This window comes from Thalassophryne amazonica, chromosome 19, assembly GCF_902500255.1.
Source record: "Thalassophryne amazonica chromosome 19, fThaAma1.1, whole genome shotgun sequence".
Taxonomy (NCBI): Eukaryota; Metazoa; Chordata; class Actinopteri; order Batrachoidiformes; family Batrachoididae; genus Thalassophryne; species Thalassophryne amazonica.
The window spans coordinates 53,175,635-53,200,405 of record NC_047121.1 but is presented as its reverse complement, the minus strand read 5'-3'; the positions used below and the strand labels follow the sequence as shown (position 1 = coordinate 53,200,405).

Sequence of the window (24,771 nt, the reverse complement as noted above, 5' to 3'; positions counted from 1 at the left end):
TGCTGTGTTATTTGAAAAGGCCTCATGAATCTTCTGCGATTTATGTTGTATTAAACTATAATACATTTATTTCCTTGTGAAGAAATACATGGAAAATACGTAAGTATGGATTTAATATAATCTTGATTTGTTTTGAAGCCCCGCCCCGCAGAATGACAGGGGGCGGAGCTTCTTGGCTGTCGGTCCGCGCGCGCTGGTTTCCGCAGGTGAGCGCGAGGAGAAGAGAGAGAGAGAGAGAGAGAGGAAAAAAAAAAAAACCCGGAGGGAAATGAGTTTAACAACAATTTAGAGCTGTCGGTATCCCAGAGGACGCTGAAATCATCATGGTCCACTTTGGTAAGTTCCGTCTGCTGAGTCCTGAACGGAACAGAAATGTTTGTGAGTAAAAGTTTTCAGGTGTGGTCTGTCTGTCGGAGCGAGGGGCGGGGCTTATAGGAGGTACAGAATGGTGAACCTTTTCTGCTTCACATTAATATCTCGCTATAATCACGTTATTGTCATGTTTTGACCATATATTAAATCCATGCTAAGTACATTTTTATTCAACTATTGTAGTAACTTGTACATTAATGAAGTATTTACATTTGCTACTATTTAAAACAACTTCACTGCACCCCAAAGAATAATACTGGACTAATAACGCCACTAGTAATAATTATATAATAACGTAATAAAGTCTTTAACCAGTCACAGAGGAGCTGCCCTCTGTTGTCACTGTACGGTGGCCTCTTTGGGTCATTCACAACCTTCAAACACCAAAGATCAAAATGATCAGCAACATAATTACATTTTTCTTCATTGTATTTCCGGTGCATTTTGTTAGGAAGTTAGATTTTAAACTAAATGAAATGGGGTGGCGGTGGGGGGGAGCTCAGCTGCACCTGGTCGGTGGGGGTTAGGGTCCAGGGGGTTAGGCAGGGACCTTATTGGGACACGTGTTTCAAAGTCCCTGTGTGTGGCAGCCTGGTTGGTCCAACTCCCCAGAAGGATGTGGCCCTTGATGAAGTCCTTTAGGGGGTCTGATGCCGCCCTGTGTCCTCGGGTTGGGGGGGGGGGGGGTTGTAGCCCCTCTGAGGAGTAGGTGTGGCCTCCCATGTAGTTGGGTCCAGTGTGGGGCTTGAGGGGCTGCTTGGTGCAGGTGGGTGTTCCCTCTCCTGTGGTTGCTCTGTGGTCACGTCCCTTCTCCTGGTATCAGGATATTGTTTCTGTTCTATTGCATGGCTCCTCCCACTGGGATGGCGACGCTCTGCCGTGTGGTTCCGGGGCCCCTGCATGGCTGTGGAGTTGCAACTACAGTTTTGGGGCTCTGTGACCCCGACACGATTCCTCACAATCATTACTCAGGACATTTCACACCTTTCAGACTTTGCATGATTCATAACGTTTCCACACGTTCACATTCATGTGACTCACGTAAAATTCTGCACGTTCTGATTTTTTCTGCCGTCATCTGGAGCTCCATAGATGTTCATCTAATCTTCAGTTCCTCATGGGCGCAATTTGGCGGGGGATAGGGGGGACATGTCCCCCCAACCTTTTCAACCAGGGGGGACAGAATATGGTATGTCCCCCCACCTTCTGACATATATGTGTGTACTTGAAACATGCTATGCCAGTCTTATGTGCAAAATCATGTCAGAATAGTATCTTTGTTTGTGCAACTTTGTATTTTTAGCAGCATTGACTTGTTTACAACACCTGTTTCTTGTTTGTCACATTCAGAATTTTCTGGGACTGCATTTGCCCAGATTTGAAACCAAAAATAGTTGCCTCTAGGGACTAGTGTCTACACATAAGTATCAATGGACCATATGCTAATTTACTAAATTCTGAAAGTTAGAAAAGAAAATCAGAAAAGCTATCTGGGACCTCAGAAAGCCCATCTGCAATTATTGCTTGAGCTCCAAAATCAGTCTATGCAAGCGAAATTATGTTCAGTATGAGTGTTGTCATTAGTGCCACTTTGAAAATTAAATTCATGATAAGTAATTTATCCTAAACGTATGATCTGTTGTTTTTCAAACTTGTGCAAAAACAAATCTTGAGAAAAAAAATACAGTATGCGATAGTTAATAATTATTAAGAGCCTGTTCTTTCATATTTATGAATACATTTTACCACATTGCAGTTGTTTTTTTTTTTTAATGAAAACTCAACCTATCATTCTTTTTGAGTTCTACACATGTGGTGATACCTTATTTACACCAGGAGGTTAATAAAATCAATGCTGGCTATTCTCAGAATAAAGTACTTATATCCACAATTTCAGTGGATCAGACACAGTTTTTGTTGCCATCACTGTCTGTTTGTCACTGCTCAAACAAAGCGCTTTGAGTGTCTGATGCAGATGGAAAAGCGCTATATAAATTCAGTCCATTTACCTTTTATCACTGTCTGTTTGTTTGTCTCCTTAAATTGTGCAGGAAAATAAAGCAACAAACTGCTGCAGCAATAAAAAAAAAATCTACATATATGTTCTTAGTGATATGAGCCACTAGTGACTCAGAGCAAAATAGACAAACAAGGAGAGGAAAAAATACAACTGTCTCATAAAGCTCAAAACACTAAATGAAACAATTCGGAAAACAAGCGACTGCTGAGATAGGCTCCAGCCCCCGTAACCCTGATGAGTGAGTGAGTGAGTGAGAAAACAAGTGTTTCAGAAAAACAACTGCTTCCGAATGCTCAAAACATTAAATGAAAAAATTTGGAAAACAAGTGTTACACAAAGCTCAAATGCTTGTTTCATCATACTCAAAACATGAAGCAATTGCTTTGGAAACCGACTATCTCATTATGCTCAGAACACTAAATGAAACAATTTGGAAAACAAGTTTCAGAAAGCTCAAATGATCGCTTCATAATGCTCAAAACACAAACCAAGTGCTTCGGAAACCGACTGTCTCATAATGTTAAAAACACTAAATGAAACAATTCAGAAAATGGGTGTTTCTTAATGCTCAAAACATGAAATGACAATTCTTCAGGAACAGACTGGTTCATAATACTCAAAACACTTGGATGATGGCATCCGATATCATGGGCATCCCTTGGTTCAGATAATGATTCATTGTTTTGAAATGCTCAAAATGTAAATTGCTTTAAAAATATATGTATATATTTTAAATAAATAAAATTTCTGAGGATCACATTAAAAAAAATCCCCAAAAAAGGTGGTGAATCAGACAAACTTTGCTTGTGACTGTTTGATGGTCTCTGGACCTCCTGCAGGAGTTTGCTGTGTCAACCTGAAGGACAACAAAGCCCTGATGAAGATGGGCTTGGGGTTGGTACTGGTCGGCCACGTGAACTTTATCTTGGGAGCGCTGGTGCACGGTCCCGTGCTGAGGCACATCAACGTGCGTGGTTGGGCCTGGGCCACTTACTCTGTGTCCAGCGTCATCGCTATCGTGGCGGGCCTGGTGGTAAGTGACCTCAAACACGACCCCTGCAGACAAACTCTGAGAGGGCGCTGGTATTGGTGGAAGAACTGCTAAAACCGGCACCCATGAAGGTCGCACCCGTCTCTTCCTCTGTCAAAATGCAAAAGACAGTTTCAGTCCAACTCGGTGGCCCATCCTTCTGCAGCATGTCAAGGTCAAAGGTCACATTAGAAACCATTGCCCAAAAATGGTCTGTAAGGTTTGTGCAGATGCAAAGAGACTGTGTTCCAGTTGGGCATCTCTACCTGTAGGGGTCAAAGGTCACGAGTGAGGTCGGGGTTAATGTTGTTTAAAAGTCTGCACTCGAGTGCCGAACAAGTTCACATCTTAATGTGGACACACGTTTAATGGTTTGTTCAAAGAGTTTGAACTGTCGCTGCTGTTTGTTTGTTGACGTCCTCTGTGGAAAAACAAAAACAAACAGAAACTGTGAACAGTTTGTCATGAAAACCTGTCGAGTCTCTCGTCACCTTCGGTCTTGTGTCTCACAGTGCGTCTTTGTCTCACGTGTGGTTGTTGTTATATTGTGTCACCTGTATGCCGTGAAAATGATCGTATCTCCTGACACCTGACCTCTTGTGCCCCCTAGGGACTTATTGCTGGAATAACAGCCATTGTGTTGTCCAAAAACAAGAAAAGCAGGAGCCTGGTAAGAACTGCCCCCCCCCCCGCCTCTAGTCACGCTTCCCGTCTGCCGCCAGATCCTGTCAGAACATGTTGCAGTTTGTAGTTTTGGAGTGTGGTTTTGTTGGGGGGGGGGGTTCTGTGCCTGACTGTCGTCTGCCTGAAGTGTTTTCAGACCAACACGTACTGACTAACAGCAGGGTTTTTTCTTTTGGTGTTGTCGTTGCAGAAGTGGGCCCTGCTGGTCATCAGCTTCCTGGCAGGTCTCTTGGCAACCGCCTCCTCCTCGAGTCTGATGGTTTCCATGGTGACGGCCATCATTGGTAAAGGATGGAACCTGCTGGCTGAGTGCACGTTTCCAGAAGGCTTTTGGCAGACTCCAGATGGACCTTCCAGCATCATCTATGAATGCCCCTTTGACCCCACCCGTATCTACGTAAGCTCACGGCCTGAAAATAAACATGGCGTGTTGACTGAAAACAGTCATCACCACTCAGGGGTGCTGTTTTAACAGCTATTTTAATGTTGGTTGGTTGATCTGTCAGGGTGAAGTCCACCTCACTCCGTATGACTGCTGGGATAGGCTCCGACCCCTCACGACCCTTAATTGGATTAAGTGGGTACAGAAAATGGATGGATGGTTGATCTGTTCAACATAGCACCACAAACACAATGATTTTTTTCATTCGTATGTGAGAGTTCAGGTCCTGGCAGGAAAAAAAAAAAAAAAGTGTTTGACCTTTGACCCTCGCCTTTTAAAAAATTGCAGTATTTGGTCAGTTTGACACATTTTATCATCAGTTTTCAAAATCTGCATTATTGGATTAGGACAGTTAATTTTTCTGGTTCTTATGTTAAGTAGCAGCACAGGCTGTGGTGTACACATGTGCTACAGAGTTCCTGTCTGCCATTGCCCACATAAACACTGTTAAAAAGAGAGTTCCTCACACAGAAAAAAAAAGTAACATACTGTGGAAATTGACAAACTATTGTCGAAATAGTCACATGGAATAATGGAACTTCAACCAACATAATTATTTTCATTTGCGCAGATTTGAGAAGTTGACTTTGAGACCTGCGCTAACTGAACAACTGCTTAGCAAACATTAAAGGTTTGATGTGTTCATATTAAGTCCTGAAGAAGTAACTTGTTGCCTGCTTTGTCCACTAGGGGACGACCATCTTCCTGTGGGTACCACTCATTGTGATGTCAGTGGTGGAGATGGTTTTCTCCTTCCACTGCTTTGGCGCCTGCACATCCTTCCTGTACTTGTGTCCGTGCCGGAAGCAGCCGAGACTCTCCAAGAGGGTGAGCTACGCATCAGTCTGCGCTCACTCAACACAATCAAAATTCAAAGTTTTCCTGGAATTTCTGCATACAGCGTGGCGCGGCCGTACAGAGCACGCGTGTGAAATCATCAGAGTTCCAGTTTGTATTTCTCTCTTTGATACGCGTGGATTCACATTGGGGCTAATATGAGATCACAACAGTCAAAGCTTAGATCAAACTACAGCCCTCAATCACATTTCTTCAGTGCGTTTTAGCTTCAGTACTCAGGCAAAAAACAAATCTTGAACTCTTCCAGATGTCATGCCCTGTGGCAATGCCATGCTGCATTATGGGTAATAAAACAAAATACTGGATGAGGTTATTTTGTCTTCTTTTTCTTTCACTCAGTCGCCACAGCAGAGCCAACGTGGATTTGCACTCTGATTTGGCACAAATTTTACGCCGGATGCCCTTCCTGACACTACACATTGCATGGAGAAATGTGGCAGGGGTGGGATTTGAACTGGGAACGTTCTACACTGAAAACAAGCCCCCCCAACAAGAAAAGCTGCTAAATGTTTAATATTGAAAAATTAACATGACCACTAATAAAAATAATAAAGTTTTAGTTAGTTTTACTAATGAAACCAGAAAGAAAGAGAACCAAACAGCAGTCTAAAGAAAAAATAAAGGGGGAGCTGTTGACGTTGAGTAACTACACTGTTAAAAAAAAAAAAAAAAGTTTTACAATGCAGAAAAAGCCCAAAGAAAACTGAAATTCAAAACTCACAATAATTGACTTTGTAAGAAAAATGTAAGTGGACCTGGCAACATTTTTATGTAAAAATAAAAGTCAGGCAGGAAACTTTTGTTGCAGGTTATAATATGAAAATCAGCTGCAGTCAAGTTCTACAGCCATAAAATGGAAAATAACTTATAGATCTGCAGTTACAGCGAAATTCAGGTTTTATTGGATTTTCTATTTCTTTGTGATGTTAACTCAACATCATGTAAAAAAGTTAAACTACCATAACTTTTCCCAAGCTCCGCCCTTTATGCAATCTGTTTTATTTACTGCAGTCCAGAATAAATTCTTAAAAAAAAAAAGTGGTAAAATTCAAACTGAGTAACTCTGCTTACAGAACCGTTTGTGAACAGCTAATATTCCACAACTGGGCTTTTAAGATCCAGAGCAAATTCAGAGTTAACACAGTGAAGGAGTTCAAGTACCTCAGGGTCTTGTTTTCATGAGGGAGGGGACGATGTACCATGAGATTGTCCTGAGAATCGGCACAGCAGGGGCGGTGTTGCGTTCACTCTACCATACTGTTGCGACGAAAAAGGAGCTGAGCCAAAAGGCGAAGCTCTCGATCTACATGTTCTACATCCAACTGGGAGGAGACCCCGGGTAAGACCCAGGACTAGGTGGAGAGATTATATCTTCATACTGGCCTGGGAACACCTCGGGCTCCCCCAGTCAGAGGTGGTCTATGTGGCCCGGGAAAGGGAAGTCTGGGGTCCCCTGCTGGAGCTGTTGCCCCATGACCTGATCCCAGATAAGCCGTTGAAGATGAATTTAATTTAAAATAATAAAGACATCTCTCATCACAACACTTAAACAAAACAATGTTGCAGGTGCGCATCCAGAGAGCCGTGGAGATCCCGGTGTCCCCTCGTGCGCCAGAGTCGGTGGCTGAAGAGGCGGAGCAAGACGAGCTGCTGGATGGAGGCTCCGGAGCGCAGCAGAGCAACTGGCTGTGAAGCAGCGCAGCCAACATCTCCGTGTCTGACTGCACAAAACCTCAATTTGAGCCTTTAAGCGTTAAACTTCAAGCAATATCAAGATGAGGGAGTTGTTACTTTCTGCACTGTTGTTGGTTTGGATGAAATTGTGTTTGTCTTAAACACAGAACTGTCAGTCTGATCCTGACACTTCCGCCAGTCTGTTACATAGTTTTATATAGGTGTTAAAAAAAAAAAGAAAAAAAAAAAAAAGCCTTCAGTCACTACAACAAAACTTTTTAAAAAAATGTTTATTGGTGTTGAATCCAACGCGGTTCTGTCAGATTTAAACAACGGACACATGCAGCTGTAGGAAACATTATGTCTCGTGTTGGCAAAATAAAAAATATGTACACTAAAAATTTGCGGCTTACAGTATTTCCTGACAAACGCTGTCCATCACTGTCCAAGACTCAACAACAGGTGAGATCTACAGAATCTCATGATGCTCGGAAGAAGATACAAACGAAAAAATAATGCTATTAAAAAAAAATGTCACAGCTCAAAGTTTTTGACGCCTTATTAATCAACAAAACCTTAAACTTGCTGGCAACTATATAAAAACAAAAAAGTAGAAAATTCTGTCCTTTGAGAAGCGAATACCAGAAAACGTGGGTCTCAAAGTATGGGCCCAAAATGGGAAAATGTCACAAAGTCACCAGAAATTTTAGAATTACAGCTGAGATTGTTTTTATGTGGCTACTTTGAATGTACACATTTTATTTTACTACAAATCTGTAAAACCTCAGCATTTGGAAAACTGCTCCTGACGGGTCAAAAAAAAAAACAAAAAAAAAAAACCACAAAAAAAAAAAAAAAAAAAAAAAAACACGGACCGTTAACAAAATGCTGCTTTGTAAACAAACTGAAACCCGATTTGGACACTCGGTATCGAACCCACATAAACAGATAAAGTAGATCCACATTGAGTTCTACATGTCATAAGAAATCAGGCTTTTAAAACACAAACAGTTGAGATCAGTGAGACAAGATTCTTTAGTTCAAATGTGACCCAAAGGCACGAGGCCAAAGAAGACCCAAAACAGCAGCAGAGTTCCACCAATGAAATAAATTAAACCATAAGATAGAAAAAGCTGCACTTACAGGATTTTAAACACTGAACAGTCTGAAACGCAAATAAGATTTGCCCCCCCCCCCCCAAACAAAAACATAACGTAACTGTTTACGAGTAGAAAAGGTTCCACTATGACAGAGGGGAGTTCATTAACAGTCCTTCATTAAGTTTCATTTTATATATATATAAAAAAAAATTTGGGGGGGGGGGGTGTTGTCCATTGCTTTGTCTTCAAAGTCTTCAAGGTGTCTTGGACTCTTCTTTTTGCCTAAAGGATCCAGAGCAAGGAAATAATTAACGCTGCCAATCAGCCAGCTCCTTGTCAACATGGTCAGTAACGTTCAACAATTTTCTCACTTTGACGTGTCCATTTTCTCCTCTTCTGGCACCTTTTCTTCTTCTTTCACATCTGTTATTTATAAAATAAAATAAAAAATAACAACGAATAAATTGTTAAATTTGTTTCATGTGAACCCAGAGTGGGTGGGTGGAGATAAATAAATAGAATAAAAAAAATGTAGATGTATTTTCAGAGTGGATAATGTGGACACCTGCTGGCAGAGTGGACGCTTTGCAGCCAGTGTGACTGAAAATTTCTTGTTTGAGTGAAGCAAAAATGGTCATCTCTGACATTATGTTTTCTATTCGTATATTACACAAAAACTGTTTCAAGAGGAGGACCAGTCCTTCAAAGGTATCACGATACCCATTAAAAAAAAAAAAAAAACAGTCCATGATGCATCTTTCCACCCCTAAAATTCACTGTGCTTTATGACATCACACAAAGAAGTCTGAGCTCACTCTAGGACTGTTCTGTTAGGAAGTAATCAGATGTGTGTGCATGGTGCACCTCAGCAGGGAAAAGCAGAAATGCAATTAAACAGATGGGAAGGAAGCACCGCCCCCTTGGAACAGTGAGCAGACCAATGAGCTGAAAATGTTTACGGCTGTATTTTAGTCAATTAGCAGCTGGAACCTGTTTTTGTGCCTCGTGTCCACATGTTCCCATCAGCTTCTATCTGGGCTCCAGGTACAAATCAGGAAGCAAACAGCATACAAGCCACAAAAGGGGCGGAGCTGAAGGTGGCAGTGACTTTGCCACCGGTGACACCGATCCAGTTGTTAAGTGTGATGTAACGCATCATGTGATTTTCAACTTCCGGGTCCAAACAAAAAATGTGCGCCGTCATTAACATTGAGAACTGCACTGAGATGCTCTGATCACGCTGCACTTAAACCGCTGCATACGGACAACAGCATTAACATCGCAACATAAAACTCTTTGTATATTGTGCCTAAAACTCTCCTGGATATATTCTCTGAGTTTAGACATTGTTACTGTGTTTGTTTTATGTAAAAATGCCAGAAGCTCAAGTCGTTTCTCCGTTATTTTCAATGGGAGTTGCTGTGAGCTGTGATCGCTTCCTGATCAAGTCGTTCTGGGGGAAAGTGAAGTTTGCTCTTTAACGTCCTGTTTATTGTCCTTTACAACACTGTTTGTCCTCTTTGTTCCAGACTAATATATATAAGATGTCTGAAATTCGGTTTGCGTTTATTAAATTCCACGCAGGTTAAACGTAGCAGACACGGATCATCGATAATATTTGTTTTTGCAAGTTTTCAGGGTCTCATGGATGCAGTCTCTTATTAACGTGATGAAAAGCATAAAAAAAATTACATTTTAGTAGTGCAATGGAACCTTGATTTACGAGTTTAATTTGTTCCGTGACCAAGCTTCTAAGACAATTTGCTCCTATTTCAAATGAATTTCCCCCATTGAAAATAACTAAAATAATTTTAATCCTTTCCAGCCTTGTAAAACATCCCCAAATCACACTAAATTATGAAAAAATAATTTTTTTATTAGTAAACAGACGTATATTTTACCTGCGCATAATAAAATATACAAAAGTAAAAGAAAAAAGTTTTATTAAGTGTTCTTACCTTAGAAACAGATGAATGCGGTTAACGGAGGGACGGAGGTTTGTGCACACTGTAAACATAAACTAAACTTAAACTGTAAATCCTTGAAAGGATCATACAGACGTAACTTTATTTGTAAACTTGCAGGTCTTTGGAGCTGGAAACAGATTTATCATGTGATGCGTTACATCAGAGCTTAACAACCGGATTCATGGGATGGAACATTTTGTTGCACTGCCTCTGTGAACTTTAGGATGGTGGATCAGGTACAGGGTTAAGTTGCGCGCGAGCTTGTTGGTGACCCGGTTGGATTCCAGATGATTTCTATCTGCGCTGACATTTTGAACAGTCCAAAATTTTGTTTCCGATTATCTTGATGATGGCGACACTCCAGGTGGCAGGCGGTGCACTTCAGGATGACCACGCATGCTAGCTGGTGGATTGCAGTGGAGTTGGTGATCATTACGCATGTTTGCCTTTTTGCAATTTTTTTTTTTTAAATCGGGAAGCGAACTGCAACTTAACGGGACGTATGTGGACAGGGGGGGTTTAGTCCAACGGAAAATATATCATCAAGCAGCCAACAGAGACACCAACAGGACTTAAACCACTGATCCAGATCACCAAATCAGCCTGAAGCAGCACTGTGGTTCAATTTATGTCATTTATGTGACACTTCCGCCTCATATAAATGAAGCATGATTCAGGCAAAATCAAACAGGAGTCTGTACCTTTCTTCTCCTTCTCGTCTCCTTCTTTCTCTCCTTCGGTTTTGGCTCGTTTGGCTTTCTTGTAGCTGGCCGCGTTTCTGCGACCTCCTTCCCCCTCGTCCTCTGAGTCTGAGAACTCCTCCTCACATGCTATCCTTTTGTCGTGAGCACGGACTGAACACAACCACAGCACAGCGTTACCAGAGAACACGTCACCTGATGGACGCCATACCACACGTCAGCGGCTCTTACTGGAGATGCGTTTATTCGGGTCGTCCTCATCCTCGTCTGCGCTGTCCTCCTGTATAGCGTCCTCTGGGATGGCCTGCATCTGGACCCCGGGGGCGTGGGGCAGCATTCGCAGGTTCTCAAACAAACGCTGTCTAAAAACAGAGTGGGCGGGGCACAGACAGCGAGGTGGGTAATGGTCAAACTGGAAAAAACGTCTAGACGCCGCTCGCTCGCTACAAATGAACTGCACCATTCAACTCAGAGTGACAATGATGATGGAACTCTGAAACTGGATTCATGAAACCTTTCAGCAGATACACACTCTTGTCTTTGGTACATGAGCTAATACTAGCACCAGACACCGGAGCCAGGGTTGGATTCTCTCTGGTCATCGCTGAGGTTCCATACTGCAGCTCGGATCCTTCTCAACCATCAGCCAGAGGTCAGGCGGGCGGGCGCGCTCTCTCTCTCTCTCCCCCTCCCTCACACACACCTTGTTCGTTCCAGACCAAAATGTCATGTGTGAGACCTGCCCCCCCCCCCCCCAACAACTCAAACAGACAAGTAACAAGAAATTTATCTGATAAAGATAAATAAACATCTAAATATATCTAAATAAATAGAAAAAGAAAATAAATAGAAAATAAATATCTAAATATAAATAAAGATCTAAAACACCCTTCTTGCTCGTTGCTGCAGCAGGCAGGAAAAGTTGTAAATATTTCAGTTTTGAATGCAAAGTGTCGGTGCATCCGGCTGGTAAAAAATATCACATCAACGACACAGGTTTTACTATGAACCCGTGATTTCAATGAGAACTCCAGCAGACCTGGAGCGGGAGCTCAGTGTGTGACTTCAGCCGCTCAGCGACTGAGCAGCCTGCGGAGACGACGATGTCACGACATTAAGTACATCATGAAAAGATATTTAGTCCGACCGGAACGCTGCAGGACAAAACCACAGGTACAGAAACATGAACGCTGGTTCAGAGCGTGGCACTTCTTCTCAAACAATCTTTGGCTGAGAAGGAAAACGTAACGCACACAGCAAGTATCTGCACCGATATCTCAGTTTACTGCAACGATGATGTGATTTTTCTGCCAATACTTTCATTTAATGCGTCGTTTGTGCTGCGATTCATGTAAGGATAGATATGAAACATTTCGCACTCACTTGATCTTCTCCAGGTAGTCGTTGTTGTTCTGGTTGGTCATGTTGGACGGGCTGATGTGCAACTTGAAATCTGGCCCAAAGTACTCAAAGTAATCGTTGTACGGCAGCTCTGGGAAAATAATGAGTCATTTGTGCAATTAATGATTTATTACTGATATGCATCTCGTTATTTATAACTGTGTTATTATGACAATGACAACTAAAGTATTGATTGATTTCTGCATTGATGATCATTACAGATCACAAATACTTCACGTCAGCCAACTATTAATCAGGTCTATTTGAAGCCTGTGGCTGTGACCTATTGTAAAAGATTTGACAATAAGGTACACACACTTTTGTTTGGAGTGGGGGGTGCAAAGTAGTAAGAGAAAGATGAATCTATAGTGGTAAAATAACTATTGCCAATTACAGTTATCGAATTTAAATAATTATTTTTCAAAATAGTCATTAAATTCACATATTCAGGGATGAAAGAGTTAAACAAAAAAAGCTGAAACCCAAAAATACACTTGCAATCTGGGGCCATTTCAGACAATAAACTAGAGTGAGTGCAGCACCCATTTTGGTGAGAAAAAAAACCTAACTTTCCTTATTCAAAATTACTCCTCTAGTAGTATTCTGCTCTTACTAGGATGCAGCAGTTTTCTAACTTGGTTGGCAGATAGTTCTTGAGGAAATCACTGAAGAAATGAACAAATTGAAAATATGGTTTGACTGAAACAAACTGTCATTAAACTTAAAAAAAACAAAACTAATGTTATTTGGGAACTGCAGAATGAATAAGTGCAAATACAGATAGATGGGGTGCAGTTTGAAAGGTTTAATAAAAATTTCTTGGGTCAATAACAGATGAGAAAATCAGTTGGAAACCACACATTAAATATATATAAATCAAATGATCAAGAAGAATTTCAGTGTTAAAAAAAGCAAAACATGTTCTGGATCATAAATCACTCGGCATCCTACACTGTTCCACTGTCTGACCGGGTTTAAATTACTGTGTAGAGATCTGGAGCAATAACTACACGAGTTCAATAAAATCACTAACTACTCTTCAAAAAAGGGCAATATGGGTCATTCATAATGTCGGCTATCAAGACCAGACTCACTCACTCTTCTTAAAGTCAAAACAATTAAAATTAACAAAGTAAAATTCTAAACATAATGAAATGAAAAATGAAAATAAAAAATAAAAATACAATTTGTAATACATTTGACTCGTTTACGACAACAAACACTGAGCCATTAATTATTATACATAAAAAAAAGCACACAAACGTGCCAAGATGCGAACAGCTTAATGCTAACTTTAACATTAAAACGCCGAAGACATGCTAACGCGTTACCATCACCCCCCTTTTTAAGTTATAAAATACATCTATCAACTGTTTCAGAAGACCATAACAGGTCAGTTTAACATAAAAAGGTAAATATTACTCACTCAAAATGACCCGGGCAACTGGCAAAAAAGCGGAAATCCGCCAAAAAAAGGGGACATTTTTCATCCCTGATCATGTCATTATTTCTTCCCCTCTGTGAGGGGACATTTTAAATGAAATCCAGTTCAGGACATGCAGGTCAACACTGACCATTGGGGATGGAGGTATCCAGGGCGACTGCAGTCTCGTATGTCCAGCAGCGAGCAACATTACGGATGGTGTAGCCGCCTCCCCCCAGCATGAGCAGTGGCAGGTTGAAGCTCTTGATGTACTCCACACACTTAGCGTGGCCTGAGAACAACACAAGCTTTAATTAGAGACCCCAAATCAACTGAAGCATTTCAGAACATTTGTTGTGAATCAGTCGGTGACGGATTACGGCCCCGTATAGCACGGCTCGTAACACCGTCCTCTTGACTGGAGTCCAGAACAATGTTCGAAACAGGTTTCCAAATATTCCAGAGCAGTGTTTTGATTTAGCTAGCACTAATTACTTTTGGCACCTTCTCCAGCCAGACGTTCTATCTAAAGTTTAACTCCAGTTTTACTTTCCTGTTGTGTTGCATATTTGCCCACGTATTGGGCATCGTCCAGCGGCTGATAGCTTGTTAGCTTGGTGTAAAGTGGCAATAAGCACAATGTATCCCGTGTTTGTGAAGACATAACCTGCAAGTTTCTGGCAGTTGTCCGTAATTTGTGAGTCTATGCAGCATCCACATTTTGTTGGTCAACACACGTGACGGCCGGAACCTCCACTAATCAGCAGGTGGCAGACAGGTCTATGAGCTGTACAGTAATGTTCAGAATAATAGTAGTGCTATGTGACTAAAGATTAATCCAGGTTTTGAGTATATTTCGCATTGTGACATGGGAAACAAGGTACCAGTAGATTCAGTAGATTCTCACAAATCCAACAAGACCAAGCATTCATAATATACACACTCTTAAGGCTATGAAATTGGGCTATTAGCAAAAAAAAAAAAAAAAAAAAAAAAAAAAGTAGAAAAGGGGGTGTTCACAATAATAGTAGCATCTGCTGTTGATGCTACAAACTCAAAACTATTATGTTCAAACTGCTTTTTTAGCAATCCTGTGAATCACTAAACAAGTATTTAGTTGTATAATCAGTTTTTCATGATTTCTTCACATCTGTGAGGCATTAATTTTGTTGGTTTGGAACCAAGATTTTGCTCCTTTACTAGTGTGCTTGAGGTCATTGTCTTGTTGAAACACCCATTTCAAGGGCATGTCCTCTTGAGCATAAGGCAACATGACCTCTTCAAGTATTTGACATATCCAAACTGATCCATGATACCTGGTATGCGATATATAGGCCCAACACCATAGTAGGAGAAACATGCCCATATCATGATGCTTGCACCACCATGCTTCACTGTCTTTACTGTGAACTGTGGCTTGAATTCAGAGTTTGGGGATCGTCTCACAAACTGTCTGCGGCCCTTGGACCCAAAAAGAACAATTTTACTCTCATCAGTCCACAAAATATTCCTCCATTTCTCTTTAGGCCAGTTGATGTGTTCTTTGGCAAATTGTAACCTCTTCTGCATGTCTTTTATTTAACAGAGGGACTTTGCGGGGGATTCTTGCAAATAAATTAGCTTCACACAGGCGTCTTCTAACTGTCACAACACTTACAGGTAACTCCAGACTGCCTTTGATCATCCTGGAGCTGATCAATGGGTGAGCCTTTGCCATTCTGGTTATTCTTCTAACCATTTTGATGGTTGTTTTCCGTTTTCTTCCACGCGTCTGTTTTTTTTGTCCATTTTAAAGCACTGGAGATCATTGTAGATGAACAGCCTATAATTTTTTACACCTGCGTATAAGTTTTCCCGTCTCCAATCAACTTTTTAGTCAAACTACGCTGTTCTTCTGAACAATGTCTTGAACGTCCAATTTTCCTCAGGCTTTCAAAGAGAAAAGCATGTTCAACAGGTGCTGGCTTCATCCTTAAATAGGGGACACCTAATTCACACCTGTTTGTTCCACAAAACTGACGAACTCACTGACTGAATGCCACACTACTATTATTGTGAACACCCCTTTTTCTACTTTTTTTTTTACTAATAGCCCAATTTCATAGCCTTAAGAGTGTGCATATCATGAATGCTTGGTCTCGTTGGATTTGTGAGAATCTACTGGTACCTTGTTTCCCATGTAACAATAAGAAATATACTCAAAACCTGGATTAATCTTTTTAGTCACATTGCACTACTATTATTCTGAACACTACTGTACATAGGCAAAACAAAGTTGCCATTTCGACTGATCCGGCGCATCAAAGTTCACCAGATGCACTAGGATTTGTCCTCATTATATGTTCTTTTAGTTTGGCCATTTATGAAATCATAGCATTTATTGTTTGAGTTACTGTCCATAATAGCTAGCTGGGACAGACTAACCCACTCATTCATCTACTTTTTTGCTTTCCTCGCTGTACACAGCATGTTAATATCAGCACTATGAAATTTTTAAGGTTTGACTTCAAGCTCTACTGGAGGCGCCATATAGGGCAGCGCAGCATCAACTGAACCCTGCGTGATATCGTGGGTTTCGACCACTTATGGGGACAGCTGCTCCCATTGTGCAATATATACACAGCATAATTTCACACAGACAAATGGTGTACTGGTTTGTTTTCAGCTGCAAATCATTGAAGCAGTTGCAAAAAGTGCAGTTTTTTAGTTCCCAGTGGAGAAGGGAAGATGAGGCAAATGGGAGACATCTTGTCAGTAAGTGAGGCAAATGGGAGACATCTTGTCAGTAAGTATTAGCCGACACAGCTAACCAAAGTAACTACGTTTTCTCACCTGCAAAACCACCTCGACACGTTTGAGCTCCGGGTCATAAACAAACCACAACACATGTCCACTTCCACTGCAATGTCACTTTTTCGATGCATTTTCACTTTGTGTGTAATTTGCCCAAAAACCCATTGAAAGTGCCGTGTTTCTGTCCCTGGAAGTAGAGAAATTTTACCCCTTTAGTAGTGCCCGCCCTCAAAGGAGACTGTGCTGCTCAATTGACACCAAGGACTTTCAGCTTCAGCAAATATTCTGAGTTAATTAAAAAGCTTGGTTCATGACCGAAAGAACGAGATCGCGAGTACAAGCGGCCGAGATGAGATTCCTCCGCAGGGTGGCTGGGCGCTCCCTTAGAGATAGGGTGAGGAGCTCGGAGTCGAGCTGCTGCTCCTCCACGTCGAAAGGAGCCAGTTGAGGTGGCTTGGGAATCTTTTTCAGATGCCCCTGGATGCCTCGCTGGAGAGGTGTTCTGGGCACGTCCCATCTGGAGGAGGCCCCAGGGAAGACCCAGGACACGCTGGAGGGACTACGTCTCTCGGCTGGCTTGGGAATGCCTTGGGGTTCCCCCGGAGGAGCTGGGGGAGGTGTGTGTGGATCGGGAGGTCTGGGCGGCTTTGCTTGAGCTGCTGCCCCCGTGACCCGACTCCGGATAAAGCGGAAGAAAATGGATGGATGGATGGATATGGTAACTGAATTACAATGACAGCAAAATCTGGCCATATTTTAGCTCAACATTAAAAATTTGCTCTGACTGTAATTCTATTACTGCAGACCTGCCCAGTTGCGAAAAGCAGGAAGAGCATTCAGAGGGTTGACCATTAATGATGTTTTAACTGGACTAAGATTTTTAAAATATTTTACCTTATCTGCAAGCAAAAACAGATCTCTAAAACACTACCAAAGTCAAGAAAACAGTTTTACAGTTGAGGAGTCATTAACTATCTGATGGCATGTGGTTAAATAAGAGGTGGAAAGAGTTTGCACTCGCTCACCCTTAATGGTGAGGTTGAAACAGCCAAGTCTGTCTCCTGACAACGAGTCGGCACCACACTGCAGAACCACGGCGCTTGGCTGGTACATCTCCATCACCTTGGCCATGATCTACACAAACACCAACATTCTAGAAAGCTCCTGCTGAATAACTGAGGTTGAAAGTGAAAATGCTTTTCACTACTTACAGGTTTGAATATGGCTTCATACGACTCGTCGTCAATGCCGTCCCTCAGTGGGTAATTCACAGCGTAGTATTTACCCTTCCCAGCACCGATGTCCTGCACACAGCAAACGGTGACTGTTAGAAACGTGGACAATGGGACTGTGATATCAGTGGACAAATCCTTTCAGTCTGTACCCTCAGGTCTCCTGTGCCAGGGAAGTACTCTCCATATTTGTGGAAAGACACGGTCATGACACGATCTGTGGTGTAGAAGGCCTCCTCCACGCCGTCACCATGGTGGATGTCGATATCAATGTACACGACTCTCTGATGGTACCTAAAAAGATGACATGCACCTGTCAAGTCCTGTTAGTTGTGATCCTGAATATACATCTTGTGGTCCAGTACTAATTTCTTTTAGTTTCATTCCCCACACTATGTGACTGATTAAAAACGCAAAAACACTGGATTGTAACCTTAAAGTCAACTGTCAAACCGTGACCAGAATGGGACCAGAACTGATTTTTGTTCGAGTGAATCCTTACCAGATCCAAACAATCATAAAATAAAGCAGAACATCTAAACCTGCAGCAGAACTTTTTTTTTTACTCACTTCAGTAGTTCTAGAATAGCCAGCACGATGTCATTGACATAACAAAAGCCAGAAGCCTCAGACTTCTTAGCGTGATGAAGCCCTCCAGCCCAGTTGATGGCGATGTCGGTCTGCTGTTTATTCAATTTCACCGCACCCGCTGCAGAAAGGACAAAGTTAAGGCACCTTGACGCTTACACGAATTTGATTCCTGCACTAGCACACAATGTGGCGTACCAGTGAGTAAACACACCATAACCTGTTGTAAACTGCGCAGCTGCGTGCCAGTGCACAAAGAAATGTGCAAAACTTCTGGCATGCATAAATTTCGTGAACTAGTTGTGAACATTGCACAAGTGATTCAAAAACACTCTGTGCCACTGCGTGTTGTTGGGCACAGGGCATGTGAATGATTATGATGTGATTTTACATCTATAATAAACATAACTTTACAGATACATTATCTAATTCATGAGAAGGAATGAAAATCCAACTGTTTTACCAACCCATTACAGTATATATATTATCAATAATTACCTTTGAAACAAGATTCCAAATGTGTTCTCCACCGCACGACATGCACAAGACAACCTGCAGCTGCAGATAATTTCTCTATATTGTGGTGTTGATGACAGAATGGCTTCATCAGCCACATTCTGAGAGCAAATGCGTCATCGGCTACAAAATGATTATCTTTATTTAGTGTGGCGTCCAGTGGGACAAAGCGGGATGCACTGGTACGACAAATTGTGCAGCAGTGCGGAGATCAAATTTGTGCAAGTGTCAAGGTGCCTTTAGACTCACGATTCAGTCCATCCAACACGACATCACAATTACTCACATCCGAGTGTGTGTGTGTATATATATATATATATATATATATATATATATATATACACACACACACACACACACACACACACACACACACACACTTCTAGCTAAACCAATTTTAAATATTCACATTATTGACTTCACCCTTATGTGTTATCACCATAAGAAATCATCAAAATGGCAAAACGTAAAGCATTTGTGCTTGTGCAATAATTATTTCTCACCAAGTTTAATCAAAACCAGTTAAATCATTTTTTTAATTAAACCTACAAAAATGTAACTTTGCACACAGTAATCAAAACTTACCAATTGAGCCTCCTGCCGAAAGCTGGCAAAATTCAAATAAGCCATCAAAAACTGGACAATCCTCCCCCACATTAACTGCAAGACAGAGAGAGACAGAGAGAAAGAGAGGAAATCACAGTGCCAGAACAATCTACACACCCACACTGCTGACCAAACTTACATCTCTGCATTTGTTTGCTGTACTCTGACATGTTGTCTGGTCGGATGGAACGTAAGAATTTGATGTAATCATCACTGTGGTACTTTGTCATCTCCTCACCGCTGGCTTTGTGTGGGCGCTGAAACCCAGAAATAAATAAATAGCTGAGAAAAAGTGCAGTGGTTTCCTGACTTAGCCTTCTGTATTTTACATACGTAGATCTCCATCTTCCTGTATAGGCCGTAGTTGAGCAGCAGGTTGTGCGTCATGCGGATTCTGTGGGGCTTCATTGGGTGACCTTGACCATAGTAATAATTGCCAACATCACCTACAAGGAGAACAAATGAAGTACACCAACATTATGAGGTATAAGGTAAAATATTTTTAAGTCAGATCTCGATCAAAACAGCAGAGAAAAAAATCCAAACGTATGCAAACTGTACTTAAAACAAGAACAATACTCCCCCAACATGCACCGACCCAACCTTGAACTGTGGTAGCAAGACAGAATCTACAACTGCAGGTTTTATCAAGATCCATGAAAAAGATGAATAGTCCCACATTTAGAATAAGTTTCAGAGACACCACCCCCTGGTGGAGACAGAATCAAAATGTGTCCAACACCAAACTTGTTTTAGTTAACTTAGACTTGTTGAATGGGAACATGTACACTCTTTGTTTCCTGTTACGAAGTACATCACATTTTTGTATGTTACAAAACTTGCACCCCAGAGATGACGTGCCAATGATGCAGGGCAGCTGTTTATGGAATGTCACTAGTTAAGATGTAGTTAATATTTAGTCAGCTATTTCTTTGAATGTATTTGATACCAGGTCCATTAATTGTACATCACGCTCTGTGTGCGTCACCCTCTATTTCATTCCAGTTGTTGCAGAACCAGCTTGAAACTATGCCATGAGTCAGAGTGCACTGTTGTTTGGTTCTCACAATACATCTTGGTTTGAACGGTTCAAGCAGTAGCTAACTGTTCCAACAAATCGCCCTCAATTGCTGTACATCACATTCAAGGATTCAAAGGATTCAAAAGAATTTTATTGTCATATGCACAAAAGAACATGTTCCCTGCACAATGAAATGTGTCTACTGCATTTAACCCATCCTAATTGCCAATTAGGAGCAGAAGTCGCCATTAGGCGCCCGGGGACCAGCTCCAGATGTACATCCCTGCCTTGGTCAACAGCAGGGCTGAGCAAACCAAGACCGACCCATAACAAACGACACACACATAACACACAACACACATAGGCCGGCCCGGTACATAAACACACATAAATAAGCACACACGAGGGAAGAAAGAGAAAAAAAACCCTCACAGCCGCTGCGTTACACAGCAGCAATGAGGAAAAAAAACCCCATCAACACAGAAAAACAATAATCACACAGACAAACAAAGATGCAGGACGACATTTTGGTGTACGTCACATTGGTGTATGTATCACGTATTGGACCGGAAATAGACATGTTGTTAGAAGAGTATTAATTTTAAGGAAGTAGACTAGTCAAAGTATGGTCCAAGAATCTTCAAAAATGCATTGTTTTTGCCCGCGGCGAGGTGATCTGAATGTTGATTCAGCTGTGTCTCCACACTGAGCAGGTATTAAGCGCTAAAATTTCACAGGTTAATACTACAGACAGTACCCTTTAAAATGGTATATTACATATTTCAAGGTACTTCATTTTCTACCCTATGGTGTTCAAAATCTGTGCACGTCCCCATGCTATGAGCCCTTAGTGAGATGACATTGTGCACAGAGTTTCTCTTGATACACATCAGGCCATTTAACTGAAGACATTCTCATAGTCTGAGCATATAAAGTTGAAATAGTACAGACATATTTGAATAGATGCATTCAATTTCAATTTATTTTCATTTGAGTTGCCTCAAAGCGCTTCACACAGGTAAGGTCTAACCTTACCAACCCCCAGAGCAACAGTGGTAAAGAAAAACTCCCTCTGAGGAAGAAACCTGAAGCAGACCAGACTCAAAGGGGTGACCCCCTGCTTGGGCCATGCTACAAACATAAATTACAGAACAGTTCACAGAACAATTCACGGACAAATATACAAGAAATGCTATTGGCGCACAGGACAGGAGGATCGCCAACACAAATACAACTCCCATCTCTGGATGGAGCTGCACCTTAAACAGAGAAAAAACGGAATCAGGCATCAAAAAGACAAAAAATACTGTATAATTTGCCAGCATTAAACAACAAGAAAAACAGAAGAAATACAAAGGCGATCGCCTGCCACTAGCCCTAAACTTCACTAAAAGACCCAGAATTTAGGTAAAGTTGAGGCCGCAGCCCGCTCCAATTACTAATAAATGAATTAAAAGAGTTAAAAGCGTATTCCACTTTACATTTAAAAACAATTAAGAAAAATGTCTATAAAACAGGTGCTGGTGGTGACCTAAATTATTACTATGCACCACCTCAGTGTCCATGTGAATTTTTTTTGACTACAAGAGAACCAAAAAATGTTTAACAGAGGAGGTAGCTCAGTGGATAAGGAGCTGGCCTGCCAATATGTAGACCTGGGTTTGAATCCTGCTCATTCTACCCATCTAGGTTCTTGGACTAGAAACTTCATCTGCATTGTCTCGGCCCACTCACCTGTAAAAATAAGTACACATGTCATATGCTGAGATTGTCACCGTAATGAGATAAAACAATTTGAGCACGCAGCAGTCGTGTACCGAGACTGTAGCTGTGCTGGAAATGTCATGCCCAAATTGTCATACTGAGATTACAAACATTACTTTCTTCTACTTCTCAGTTGTCAAAACACATTGTATAGTAGGTGGGAAAAATAAAACTACAAAATAAAAAACCTACTCTATAAGTCAAGCTCAGATTGCTGTATTGAAGTTGTCATGCTGAGTTGCAAACATTTATACAGAAATGCTGAGCATGTTTCTCAAATGTAACTAGTTACACAGTCAGTCACAGCAGAAGATGCAGAAATTCATTTCCTGTTTGTGCAATGCACAATTACAACATAAAGCCCGTTTCATACCGGGCCTGTGTAGAGTTGCATTGTGCTGCGTATCTAATATGCAGGAATGGCTGCGTATGTTGTGCACAGGGGGAAAGCTCAGCCCGCCTCTTCTTCTGTGGTTTTGAAACTTCACTGCCAGCAAAGCCGAGTCCAGCAGGATGAATACAATCTAGCAATGCAGGTATGTACTGATAAAAAAGCTATAAGGATTTTTCACTGGACTAGCGTAGGGTAGCGTACAATTGTGGAGGCATGGTGTACAGTAGCAGAGTGTTGCATAGACTTACTGAATGTCTGTGGAAAAAAAACTTAAACATGTTTAATTTTTTGCATCCATTTCACGGACCCCTTTTTGTCCGTCAGCGCACTGACACGTAGGGCTGCATAACCTCGGCGTAGATGGTATGCTGTATTGTGCAACTCTATGTTGGCCCAGTGTGAAAGGGGCTTTAGTATGATGCAATCTGTTTAAGTGACACCGGCTTTGGATAGATACCTAAATGTGAAGCACCACTGTTAAGTACTTTGTGCATCTACTACATGGAAAAGAGCTACAGGACTGCAGTCACTCAGTGATCATTATATGCAAAATACGTTATACAAGTGCTTTACTGCCAAAGATGGAACAAAATTTGTACGTAGCTGTATTTATAATTCCAATTTCTATTCGTATGTAGCGTAGCCTTGATGAATCAAGGGTTGTTTCAAGGGATGTTCTGGGTTGTTATGAACGTAGTTTAGGAATCTACATAATCAAGCGACCTATATTATCCAGTGAGAACAGAATTCCACTGCCTTTTCATTACGTGCCCGCATGACCAAAAGTGACGCAACCTGTAGATCAGTTTAGATATAAGCGTGTGTTTTAAACCAACTTTAAAGTTAAAGGAGCTACATTGTCGAGTGCGCATGCGCAGCCGGAGCATTAGCTTAGCTCGAGTGTAATGCTCGATTACTGGAGCCTTAAAGCCTTAAACCACATAATTACACGCTTTGCTGCAAATATCGCGTCCACTCGATTCATCAGTTCACGTGAATCCGCATTTTACCGCAGAAAAATGTTTGGCTCATTAATGCTAACAATGAACGAAACAACCGCTAGCTCTATTGTTAGCTAATTAGCTAGCGACGAAAAAATCGGTTCCAACACGAGTATGGTGAAATTAAAAGCCTAAAACCGCATTTTAAAGCGATCTGTATCACTCGGGGTAACCGGGCAAATGTTATGCCTTTATCAACTTGTGATGATCATGCTAGCTAGATTAGCTAATGTGTCAGGTTAGCAAGAGGTGAATCATTGTTGGAGCAAAGTGTCGAATTTCATCGATAAGCAGAACCGTTAATTTAATTAAAAACAGGTGGATACTTACCGTCATAATAGTAGCAAACTTTTTTCTTTATTCCTTGAGAGGTGAGCGCCATTTTCCTGGTATTTTGGGAGGTTTTTTTTTTTGTTTCTTTTCCACCGCCAGAAGTGAAGTGTATGACAGCCAATTAACGTGACATTGGTCAGCGCGTCCGACAGGGGGCAGCAAACTCACATGCCGTTACATGCAGTAACGGAAATATAATTGAAAGAGAAGTCGACTCGATTTCTTGGTATCATTATAGATGATAAACTTGGATGGCGCGTGAACATATTGACCAGTGTCACAAGAAGATTATAAGTGGCACATACGCGTTTAGGAGCAATAATTCACTTTCCATTTTAAACAGTAAAATGTTATATTACAGTTTAATACATTGTGTGCTTTGGGAATGGCGCATAAAAATACCTAAAAGCCTTGGTCATACTTCAGAAAAAACTGGAGTAAACTACAATGATCCAACGGCACCTCTTTTTCCAGGACTAGGCAGGCATTCTTAGAATAGGGGATGATTTAATTGTTTTTGCAGCTTTCAGCTCTCATCACACCGTCATCGATGTTTGTCCGAAATGATGATTCATTCGTACATCACATGACAGCAATTTGATGTTCATTTCGGTCACGTTCGGGGCAGCTGTCTGTGGTCGATATTCTCCAGTTTTATATATATATATATATATATATATATATATATATATATATATATATAAATGCGCCTTCTTTGCCATTGTTTCCTGGACATGTCAAAAAACATTTTTTTAATTCCTATAATTGATAACCATAGAATGAAGGTCTGAGATGTTCTGAATTTAGAACCTTATTATTGTCATGCCTTGTTATGCAATCTGTGTGTGTGT

General features: G+C 41.3%; 2 protein-coding genes across 3 annotated transcripts; one reads left to right on the top strand and one right to left on the bottom strand.

Moving 5' to 3' along the window:
* The first annotated feature begins 186 nt into the window (after window positions 1-186).
* Window positions 187-7,880, top strand: tmem54a (transmembrane protein 54a). 2 transcript variants are annotated; one of them, XM_034195200.1, is made up of 6 exons: window positions 187-336; window positions 3,232-3,425; window positions 4,033-4,092; window positions 4,297-4,503; window positions 5,239-5,376; window positions 6,973-7,110. In XM_034195200.1, the coding sequence occupies exons 1-6, from the start codon at window positions 324-326 to the stop codon at window positions 7,096-7,098; spliced, it is 738 nt and encodes a 245-aa protein (XP_034051091.1). In that variant the 5' UTR covers window positions 187-323; the 3' UTR covers window positions 7,099-7,110. The 2 variants fall into 2 exon arrangements, with proteins under 2 accessions (XP_034051091.1, XP_034051090.1); XM_034195199.1 differs by lacking the exon at window positions 187-336 and having other exon boundaries at window positions 3,195-3,425; window positions 6,973-7,880.
* Window positions 7,808-24,056, bottom strand: LOC117531991 (probable histone deacetylase 1-B). The gene is made up of 14 exons (XM_034195198.1): window positions 23,918-24,056; window positions 19,741-19,853; window positions 19,547-19,664; window positions 19,387-19,461; window positions 18,268-18,406; window positions 17,850-17,991; window positions 17,677-17,769; window positions 17,491-17,599; window positions 13,824-13,964; window positions 12,232-12,340; window positions 11,080-11,210; window positions 10,849-11,001; window positions 8,552-8,603; window positions 7,808-8,462 (listed from the first exon to the last, which is right to left on the bottom strand). Exons 1-14 carry the CDS (start codon window positions 23,967-23,969, stop codon window positions 8,435-8,437), a joined length of 1,455 nt encoding a protein of 484 aa, XP_034051089.1. The 5' UTR covers window positions 23,970-24,056; the 3' UTR covers window positions 7,808-8,434.
* Window positions 24,057-24,771: the final 715 nt, after the last annotated feature.

What these genes read in the sequence shown, in the direction of transcription:
- tmem54a (XM_034195199.1), top strand. Translation starts at nt 3,210, where the DNA reads ATGGTCTCTGGACCTCCTGCAGGAGTTTGCTGTGTCAACCTGAAGGAC. An exon ending in CTATCGTGGCGGGCCTGGTG is followed by an intron (nt 3,426 to 4,032) that starts GTAAGTGACCTC and finishes TGTGCCCCCTAG; the next exon opens with GGACTTATTGCTGGAATAAC. An exon ending in AGCCGAGACTCTCCAAGAGG is followed by an intron (nt 5,377 to 6,972) that starts GTGAGCTACGCA and finishes ACAATGTTGCAG; the next exon opens with GTGCGCATCCAGAGAGCCGT.
- LOC117531991 (XM_034195198.1), bottom strand. Translation starts at nt 23,969, where the DNA reads ATGGCGCTCACCTCTCAAGGAATAAAGAAAAAAGTTTGCTACTATTAT. An exon ending in CCCGAATAAACGCATCTCCA is followed by an intron (nt 11,002 to 11,079) that starts GTAAGAGCCGCT and finishes GGTTGTGTTCAG; the next exon opens with TCCGTGCTCACGACAAAAGG. An exon ending in AGACGAGAAGGAGAAGAAAG is followed by an intron (nt 8,604 to 10,848) that starts GTACAGACTCCT and finishes TATAAATAACAG; the next exon opens with ATGTGAAAGAAGAAGAAAAG.